Below are 11,441 nucleotides of genomic sequence, written 5' to 3'. Positions count from 1 at the left end.
AATGATTTTGACAAGAATTCTCATGTTACCATTACGTTATTAAATGAGAAATGAGTCTGACAGTTTCCAGCAGTTGCGACGTGTTAGATCAACTATCTGCTATAAACAATCCGCGTAATCGCGCATGCACACAAAGGTAAATTTGATCAAGGCATTACACAATTCGCATGCGTAGAACGGAAGAATTCAGTACTTCCCCAAGGAGCCAGGAGCACTGGTCATCGCGTCAAACTCGGGCCTGTAATCTAACACGCGAGGCCTGACCAATGACAGCTGAGAAATAGAAATACCGGCAGATGCTATTGCTCGATTGATAATGTTAATCATGAAAAGGGAGGAGCTTTATTTCCATCCAATGTCCATATACGGAAAGAAACGACGTTTTCGTGTTTGCAGTGTTAGTTGGCCATGTTGTACATGATATGTCGTCATCTGATCGATGGGTGCATGCGGCATGATCAATCAGTTAGTTTGGGAATAAAAAAATATGTTAAGGTTATACGCAAGTCAAATCCCATCCCATGTTACTTTTGTGTTGAGGTCATGTGACACAACATAACGGTGCCATGGAGACGGGCGTTATATAAGAAGGACGCGCTAATCTCTGTCGCAGTGTCTCTCCATCCAGACGCAGAAACAGTGCTCACGCAAACATCCTCAGTCATGTTGAAATTTGGCGTGATAGTTCTTTTTCTAGGTAGGTTTTTTATTTGCTTAAATTGATTACATTTACGTTAGACAGTTAATGTTAATGTTAATGTTTTGATTTAAGAATAACATGAGTTACACTATTCGGACTAATTCAAGCTTTACTAGCAATGGCAGAGGTATATTAATCGATTTTTACGATTTTCGTACATTTGAATAATATTTTCAAATAAGAGAATACACCGTGACTTAAGTGTTTTATCGAAGTTAAATATAAGAAATTCCCATAAAAATATGTGTATATTGTATTAATCACAAAGCAGATTTCTACTATACTATCAGTTAAAAGCCATTGAATGCAGACGTTGAATAAGATATTCCACTTATATACAACATGTGTCTATATTGTCAACAGATAGGGCATTCATACAGAATATTGGGGATGATTTTGTCTTGATGCGGATCCCACGTATAGTGTTACCATCATGAATACTGTAACTCAGAAATGGTGCATGCATGTTGGGAAACGTCATCCATTTCATGTTATTATAAACTACAGATTTGTTCGAAATTGCGAAATGTTTGTTCGTTAGATGTGTTGGCACCGATATAATGGACCCTTTACACAATTTGCAAAACGTAGATGTAATAGTCATAGCGGGCCTCAAAAGAGAAACAAACACGTCTGGCTCGAAGTCATGATATTTCATTACCATACCATGCAGATCCCTCTAGTCTTCACAATACAGTGGATCAACTGATTCCAGTGAAAAATAGACCAGTAAAGATCCGGGGTAGAATAGGTCTTCAGCAACCCATTCTTGCTGTAAAAGGCGACTATGCTTGTCGTAAGAGGCGACTAACGGGATCGGGTGGTCAGGCTCGCTGACTTGGTTGATGTATGTCATCGTATTCCAATTGCGTGGATCGATGCTCATGATGTCAATCACCAGATTGTCTGGTCCAGACTCGATTATTTACAGACAGCCGTGATATAGCTGGAATATTGCTGAGTGCGGCGTTAAACAACAAACCAACAACAGTGAAAAATAACAATTATAATAAGCGTCCAATGCACGTTAGGTTGTTTCATAAGGGACGCGTCTTCCGTTACTATCATATTACCACTTTATGAGAATCTAGCCGTATTTAAACTCATTCTGCATTTCAAGAGACGGAGCGGTTACAATAAATTGGTCTTTATTACATAAATATTGATCTAAGATGGCTTCTTTTATATACTAAGCTTCTAAAGCGACCAATTCACGTTGATCATCAGCTATGCATAATCCACCTTGCAGTATTAAATAAGGCCGTACATCACCTCTTATGACATGAACAGATGTTATTATACAATTGGCAGTGAGTCAAATCTATCAGCGACATAAGTTCCCCTACGTCAGAGATGAAACAAACAGCGTATTTGATAACCATCGCAAAATATTCTATTTCTTACATACTGTGTTTTGCATGATTTTACATGTACTTCTCAAATTAAGTGTTTGAAAGGTAACCAATTCACTACCAAACTCCTTTCATCGAGATTCATATACGAGATGGACAATAGTCTCAAATCAATCGAACGACAGACCCAAAGGTTTGCGCAAAGCATTTATATTCCCTACATTTGATATTTAAGATATAGAAGATCGCTCTGCTAATACTCTCCCCATCTACCATATTTAATAAAATGTGGCTAAGTCTGTGTAAGTATGCTTTCATATTTACTACTGGTTTAACTTGTCCATGATTTTACACGTTTACACTTATTATTCATCATAACGAAATGAGAACGCATATGAAATGAAACGTTATAGATTCCCAAGAATCGGGGCGCTGCAATTCGGTATGCAGAGTTGCGTCCCTTGGGCACGCCCCAAACCTATGACACAGATTTCCCCCGATTATGTTTCTAGTTTTTTCACCACCAAACCGGTGCTCGTGGGTCGTATCACGTCGGAGTCCTGCATCCCTTAGGGCTTTTCTCTCCACCTTAAGCTGATACGCGGAAATAGAATAGAATAGAATAGAACAATTTGTTTTAATCTACACCGGTGTCCATCGAAACAGAACATGGTCTTTAAAGATGTGATTTAAGAGACACAGATACATAAGTGGTTTTATAATTGATAAATTGAACTTTGAGATAAAAGGCACTACATGATTTTAAATACAGGGACACTCACGAACGTGTCTCATGACATTCGAAGAGAAAGGCAACATATGTAAATGTCCTTATAAAACTAAACCTTTTCTACGTCTATAAAATTAGTTTCAACTGATGGGACGAGAAAACGTGGTCATTGAGAAATAGCTACACTGGAAATAAGTAACAATAACATTATAATCGTCTGTGAATATTCAAATCGGACGAGGTTACAGTGTATGTACGTGTACAGTTCGGACATACATTTACGTATGTCATGGGTAGTATACGTTCACATACGCAATGAACCTTCGGGCGTTTGTATTTATGTCACCAAACACACCATAACTTTGTAATGACTGAATGCATTCAGTTGCATCGTTGGATTGTTTTCAGTTTACGTCCCAACAACTGTGGCGACCACATGTGATGCTTGTAAAACCACGTATACTGCAGACAAGGCTGCCCCCGCTGACAATCCAGCAAAATGCACGTAAGTCTGCTTTAAGTAGATGATGCTACTTCATAAGATTCCATGTTTATATATACCATAGGGTTAATTTAAGAAATAAAACTGTTGTGTTTTCAACAAAGAGGTGTCTATATTACCACGTGAACGTGAGAGAAGAACGCGAATATGTTTCTTATTAAGCGGAAGCGATGAGTGATTTAGCATCTCGTCTCTAATATTGCAATAGAGGTTGAATGGTCGAATTTAGCGTTCACTGACAATTGATTTTATTTCTCATACGTTTGCTTTCCATTATTTTCTCTGTAATATCTCACGATGATGCAGTCATCAGCAAAAGCATGGTATGGTGTAGATTCGTATCTCTTGTGGACTAATCAGAAAGCAGGATTCTAAAATGTCATGGTAGAGATATTGAAACAGCATTTTTTTGTGACAGAGGTCCTACAGGTGATGTATACGTATGAGGCACTTATATTTTAAAGCGCCATTCACAAATGGTATAATAACAACCGTGAGAACAGGTGATGACTTGTTATTTTCATCATTTCGGTCACAAAATTGCGTACAATTTTGTAACATGTGTTGCAGTGGTTTTGGTTTTATGTTGGATGAGAACGTAAAGTCAGACAAGGTTAGCCAAAAGGATGACACCAAAAGTTCGTTTAGTGCTGCAATGAAACCATATACAAATACATTAGAATATACTGTCGATGCCACAAACATATAATTTAAGTTACGATTTTCAAAATCATTCCCAGGGTTATACCAGATATGACTGTTACTTAATAGGCAGCCGTTTCGACAATATACATAATCAAATTCACACATACTCCAAGAATGTAAAGGTTGATAAATTCCATGTGTTTTTGTATAGATACCAACCTCTATTCATTTGCAATATACGAGGCCATTGCTGACGTCACGAACCCGAGAACCATATAACACGAAGGAACAGCATGCTGTGCCATTCTACAAATATTGTTGTGATGTAGTGGTGTGGTACTGACACGGTTCACTTGTCGTGATGTCTTTTCATCGTCGTGTCATAATAATGAATTGCATACTGCCGAGTTGATTTCATGACTTCGAAGGGTCGCAGTTTGCCGAAGTTGTATTGCCGTAAGGTAAATTTAATCTCGTATCCTTGATGGTCATTACCCCTTTACAAAAATGTGACCCAGGTCGTTTGTGATATCACAATATCGTATTGTATTGCCTTGTATCCAGGTATTGTTTTGTCAGGTTATCCTGCTGTGATATTGTAGCAGAGCTGTGCAAACATTATATCAACCACATTGTGAAAAGTACGTCTTATTGTTCCATAGATTAAAAGGCTGTCAAAGAAATAGCTTGTAACTTATCACATTTTTACATTTAAAACAAGTTGGAGAGTTCCAAAAAGATGCTGACGTATATGAAAGAATGAAACAAAATCATGTCAAGTTAAATGAATTATTTAAAAAGTTTCGTGGGAATGATTATGTGTTCAAATGTCAATATAATATTTTTCTCACAGTGCACTCGCGAAATATTTGACCTGTCTGGAGGGGTCTGAGAAGAATGACGCCGGGTGTCAGCTGGCAACTGCTGATGCGACTATCATAAAAACTGAATATGACAGCTTTTCTTGTAGTACAGGTATGTTGATTAACTTGTGAAAATGAACAAAAATTATAAATCTAAATATTTGGTTTTATTACCTACATGTGTTGACATGATATGTATAGTATACACATTTAATATAATCATGAGCTGTGGACGAAGAAGGGAGGATGTGGTTGGGAGTTGATGGTGCCAGTTAATGATTGGATACACTCTTCAAAAAAAAAGAAACGCACAGGTAGATTTTTAGTAAATTGATAGTACCTAATAAAGTCGATATATTTAATTTAATATCATAGATACAAATATGAAATTTTGGAGCTCGATAGTCACATGTTGTCGCTGTACAAAGGCATTGAAAACTGTTCATTGTCATGTCAAATAAGGCCTCAAGGTTGCGCTGAACACGTGTGACTGCCCTGGGCAGCAATCACGGCTCAGCATCTCCTCGGCAATGACTGGATAAGTGTACGAATTCTGTCCTACGGAATTCTGCGCCATTCTGCTTGTAACGCGTTGGCCAGAATTTGAGTGTGTGTGTGGCGTGTTCTGACGTTGACGCACACGTCGATCGAGTTCATCCCAGGGGGGTTCGACTGGGTTGGGATCTTGAGATCGACGGCCAGGGCAAAACGTTGATGTTTGCATTATGTAGGTAGTCTACCGTGACACGAGCTGTGTGCGGTGGAGCGTTGTCTTGTTGAAACAGCTCCCTCTTGCGGTCAATGATTGGAAGAAGGTGAGGTTGAAGAATTTGATTCATGTAGCGATTTGCTGTCAACTTTTCCTGAACCACAACCAAGTCAGATCTCCTGGTGTAGGATATGCCCCCCCCCCCCCCCATACGATGACACTACCGCCACCGAAATTGTCGAATTCACGTACACAATGTGGGGCAAAACGCTAATTTCGCTGTCGATAAACACGTTGTCTTCCATCTCGCCGGTGAAGAAGAAATCGTGATTCATCGCTAAACCACACCCATTTCTGAAATTCCAAGGCTGTAAGGTATGGCACCAACGCAAGCGTCCAACGCAAACAGGGACGATAACTGGTCTTCTGGGTCGGAGTCCAGCCTCGCGAAGATGGCCCGTCACAGTCTGACCCGATATCCTCCTCAAACAAGGGATGCGTCCTGCTGTCTCCGTAGCTGTGGCATCGCGATGACGTAGGTGGAACAGTCGAATGTAGCGATCCTGTGCAGGGGTGGTAACTCTTGGTCGGCCGGTTCTCGGACGGTCTGCAGTGGAATTGAACTGTGTGTATCGGTCACAAAGGCGGCAAATGGTGCTGTGGTGGACGTTGAAGTGGCGTGCACAGAAGACTGCGATTCCCCTCTTTGGATACGTCCTATGGCGATGTTCCGATCGGAAACGCTGAGTCTCCGCATTTTCGAACTTGAAAAATGTTGACAATTGAATGATAAAATATTGGCTTATGCTTGCCCTTTTATAGCAACTACCACGAGTTACGAATACCATAACTTACACGTGCATTCTGTTTTACTGTTATCCTCCATGACATTTTTTAACATGTGAAAACAATGCCGTTTAAGACATTGCAAATCGACAATGGCTGCGTTTTGACGCAGCGTTTGTCGAATATTAGGCCACCAACATTTTCAAATAACATATATCCAATTTATATACCGGATTTTTTTGTGTAGTCAGGTTCAATGAACTACATACTACCTGTGCGTTTCTCTTTTGTTGAAGAGTGTATGTAGTCTGAGTGTTTTTGTGTTTTATAGAGGCAGCATTTACGGATACCTGCATATGTCAGAAAGACTTCTGGAAGACCGACCAAAAAAGCGGTGCTGCAGCTGTTTGCGGGTAATACATACACGCTGATATGTCAAACAAAACAAACGGAAAATTCTGCATACATATAGGTGTGATGTAAGATGCTTGTTAAAAGGTATTTTTCGTAACTTATATAATTAAATACCCGTGATAAGATATATCTAGTAAAAGAGGTAACATAACAGTAATTTTTCCACCAAGTACAGTGGTTGTCGTGTTGACATTGTATCCACAGCGCCTCCATGGCTTACATTGCGTGCTTGAAGGGGAAGACAAACAAGGCCTGTGATGGTTCCACTGACGTAACAGCTCTGGCTACTGGCGTAGACACCAGGATAACAAAACTGGGAAAAGCACACTGTCGTATGTTAGAGACATCATCTAGCTCAACTATTTTACTTCAAGCTGAGTCACACTTGTTTGTCATTTAATCTCGTACTACACCAAAAGCAGAACGTCATTAAGGTTGACTTGCAAGTAAACATATATGATTACCTACTATAATTATAGGTATGAAGAGTAGCTTCATTGCAATCACTAAACAATGTTCTAAACCTACTGTGCTTATATAATCTTGATGACACGTTAATAACGTGTGCAATACCATCTTGTTATCTATTTCAGCTGTCACCCCCACCTGCCAGTGTGAGATTCATAATGCTGAATCAGACATTTCCACTGATGCTAAGAAGTGCACGTAAGTTTAGCTAAAGTTGAGTCATTGTCAAAACAAATCAATCCTGTTTTGCGGCAGTGTTTACAATTCCTATGTGCATGGACATTTTAGACACCATATGTGTCAACCTACCCACCTGTTTTGTTTCCAAGGGGTTACTTTATGCCATTTAAATTAAGGTGAAACGTGTAGTCAATTAATTCTGATGTTGTGATTATCATTAACGAAATGTTAATTTGGCATGTTAACCTTGGATACCACGTCACGAATACACACAACCGCAGAGAGGAACCGACGAATATATGAAAATCAACAAAACATTGTACATCGCAAAGAACATTTTGCATGAGTTGCATTTTTGTAATATTTACTTATTGATTGGTGTAGGGTAAATGTTCGGAATACCAACTGATGTCTGAAAGTTCGATGTTTTCACTTCAGGATGCAGGTTGACTCTCATATAATGCATAATTTGTGATGAAAATACGGAGAGTACTTACAACCACTAACATTTCTGTATAGATTATATAAATAGGGTTGAGACACACGGATCGACAGGTTTAGTAAACACGTTACTAACACACCCTTAATGCAGAAAGAGATCAGCTGTTTATCTAAAACATCTTAGAATTAAATGTTTATCAGTGTGTTTACTCTCGAGGATATAAAAGTCAACGTTTCTACATACGTTTCTGCATCCTGTGGCGTAAATTCCATAAAGATCATCATTGCAATCGCTATTGAAACTTCACACGTAGTTCAGCGTCATGATTATAAAATGTAATGAAGGACATTTGAAAAGTGCTTAAATGTTTAACCTCATTCTATATATTAAAGTAGAAAAGTAAAAATTCTGATTTTACGAAAAGGGCACTCTATAAAATATGGAGTAGATGTACCTATTCCGTTAACATGTCAAGGACTGTGGCCTGTTGCTATTTTACTGAACATGTTTGTTGATGTGAATCTTGTTTTCGTCACCATAATGCTTGGATATTGCTAATGCCGTCTGCTTTAACTCACTCGCTCTCACATTTACATACTTTTATGTTTGAAGCGTTTCTGCCATGAGGGAAGAAGAATTGTCGTTTTCATGTTTTCTTTACTTACAGTGCACTGACTGCTCTGAAGACCTGCCTTTCAGCCATCACCTCTACAACAGCTACCGGATGTATCACTGGCACTCAAGCAACCCTTCTGACTGACACGAACACCAAGTTAGCCACGTGTAAGTATTGCTGTTCCACGTCCCATGCATTTCCAGGGAATGTGTGCATCACCATTGTAACCGAACATTATACCGGAGTTATATCAGTGTTCAGCCACAGGGTATTTCATGTGTTAATCCACCAACATCACTAATGTTAGTTTTGTAGAAATATGACACTTAATGACCTGATCACTCTATATAGATTATAGCCTCACGGTCAATTTCTACCCGAGTTCTCGATAATCATTACCATATGATATTGCTTAGCATGGGCTGTTACCTGCCCTGTATCACGTGTTACATTAAAGACATGGCCCATTCATTTTCATCCCTACAGGTGCCGCGGATCACGTGACCTTTGCAATGACGTCACTGGTCGTCTCAGTTCTTGTAAACATGTTCCTGTGGCGGCCATCTGTGCTGGCTCTTTGAAACTCCTGTTTGTTTTAAATTGGTGTTAGTGATAGTGTGTTTCCCATTTTCTATCATCTTTATAATGACGTGCTTTCTAAATATGTTCCGTTGTCAAAGAAAATCGAAGTGACTGATTTGAGTATCCGAATGGAGGTGTCTTGAGAATTTCCGACAAAAAAAGAAATATTTGTATGACTGCTATGTATGACGTGGGCTACACATAATTCATGTTACCACTGACGAACAATATAGGGTCATACAAATCCTGTGATATGCCTAAATGTGCATCTTTGGTTCCGATTTTGATAAATTATGCAGCTTGTATGCTGTTGTTCCAATCATGATAATCTGTAGGATACTCACATGAATCAACCCACGTGTTCCGTACCATAATGACGTGTTGATGAAATACTTGTTGATTGTTCTCCTGAAATAAACGGTACTGTTCGCGAAGCCAAATAATATGCTGTTTGTTAACAAATACAATTGTTATCACAACTGTCATACTCTCCCTTATGCCACACTAATTTCGTAATCCTCGTCATGAACCATTGTACGAATTATTCGAATGACTAAACTTCTCATCACTCGTAATAAGAAACGAAATATGACCATGAGATACTGTATAAGTTTATATAAATCATCTTGTAAGATCAACACGGTGATGTTTTTTGTTTGTTTGTTTGTTTTTCGTTTAACGTCGCACTCAGCAATATTCCAGCTATATGACTCCGATCTGTAAATAATCGAGTTTGGACCAGACAATCCAGTTATTGACATCATGAGCATCGATCCATGCAATTGGGAAACGATGAAATACATGAACCAAGTCAACGAGCCTTACCACCCGATCCCGTTAGTCGCCTCCTACGACAAGCATAGTCGCCTTTTACGGCAAGCATGGGTTGCTGAACACCTATTCTACCCCGGATCGTCACGGGTCTACACGGTGTTGTGGGCATATGGAAACATGTTAATGAATAGAATCGGTGTATACGGGTTGCGCAGTCGTCAGAGGCGCGAACAATCGAACTGCAGGCTCGCGTCAGTTCTTGGGTTTCGTCATACATACACGTCGCATCGGCATTTTTACTTGTTCCCACGCAGCTATTAGGGTATTTCAGTTATATCACACCGTGGCAGCTTGATGTAAGAGGAAATTCCGAAGCGACGCAGGTCTTTGACTTTGAAAGGATATCACGCAAACGTTATTCTTATATCACAACCTATGAGCATTCACGCTGTTGTCAAAACAAAGGTACTCGATTTGTAATAAATATTCTTTTTCAATCTGATCGAAGTCGTTTCAGATTTTCAAAAATCACATTTTCGTTTTTTATATGCCATAGAGACCAAACATGAAATTCCGACCTGCAGGCGTTCAGAAAGATTTCATTGTCTTCTTTTACTTAAGGTCTTTGCCAATTCAAGAAAGTCAGTTGATATCATAGTAAGGAAAGTGAATAGCCGAGTCAGTTCGACTTCGTGCAGTGGTGTAGTAAAGCTATTGGAGTCGGCACGGGGACTGCAGAGATGTACCCTACCTACAATCGTTTTTAAATATCGGAGAATCCACAAGCCAGTTAAACATTACCAGGAACGGGGATGCATGATTAAGTTTGATATCAAACATGACTATTATGTAGTAGAATTACACACCGACAACCATGAAGACACTGGCTGCTGTGTCCGTTCAAACACTCAACACTCCCAGTCTATATGATACTTGAGATCCTTTTGGAGCATCTACGAGTCCCGAGATCTTCCAGTGTTTGCCGTCATCTATCTGCTGAATATTAAAGTGCAGAGGATTTGTTTAAGTTGAATGCCTTGATGGTTTTCTGTGCATCACTAAATCAAAATCAGAGACAATGAGAAACAAACCGTGGTTTCACTATTAATTATAGCAAGACTGTGTAACCTACTCAGAAGCTGATAAAGAAGTACTTCCTGCAATCTGAAGTGAGCGATGACGAAGAGGGCAAAACAGGGCCAACTTCAGGAAATTGTAGGAACATTAAATTGGCGAATGGGTAGTTGTCGGAAGCCGCACGTTTGTGAATGTTTAACTTGACTAATACCCTCCGAACACCGAATCATCATACCAGGCTTAATAGATACGCGAAGCTGTTAAGCTGATATCAAGTTGTGACATGCGCCTTGTGAATGTTTTAACAGTAATGATAAATTTATTGAAAATGAAACTGTGCCTACTGCAAAATTCTCAATGGATGCATGTATTGAGGGTGGTGCAGCATGTTCTAGCCCTAGTTGTGACCGAAAAACCATTAGATGAATGCTGGTTTTCTGCTGTCTTTTTAACTTAAAACGATCAGCGAGATATGGACATGACAGATTCATTCCTCGTAGCTTTTTGGTCAACCCGCATCAGTGTGATTGTTTTTGCTTCTTGAGAAAGATACAATGCTCTCTGAAAGCTAGAGGCAGTGGTTCAAGAAAGCAGTCCTGCT

The 11,441-nt window shown here is 39.4% G+C and overlaps 1 protein-coding gene across 1 annotated transcript; it reads left to right on the top strand.

The window, feature by feature from the left end:
* Positions 1-614: 614 nt before the first annotated feature.
* LOC124119315 lies at positions 615-9,627 on the top strand. The gene is made up of 8 exons (XM_046481801.1): positions 615-697; positions 3,191-3,287; positions 4,783-4,904; positions 6,619-6,700; positions 6,906-7,033; positions 7,295-7,367; positions 8,459-8,574; positions 8,894-9,627. The coding sequence occupies exons 1-8, from the start codon at positions 664-666 to the stop codon at positions 8,986-8,988; spliced, it is 747 nt and encodes a 248-aa protein (XP_046337757.1). The 5' UTR covers positions 615-663; the 3' UTR covers positions 8,989-9,627.
* Positions 9,628-11,441: the final 1,814 nt, after the last annotated feature.

The sequence above is a fragment of the Haliotis rufescens genome, unplaced genomic scaffold, assembly GCF_023055435.1.
Source record: "Haliotis rufescens isolate VD_foot unplaced genomic scaffold, xgHalRufe1.0.p SCAF_6, whole genome shotgun sequence".
NCBI classification, from domain to species: Eukaryota; Metazoa; Mollusca; class Gastropoda; order Lepetellida; family Haliotidae; genus Haliotis; species Haliotis rufescens.
The sequence above is the reverse complement of the archived record's forward strand: the minus strand, read 5'-3'. Positions and strand labels throughout refer to the sequence as shown.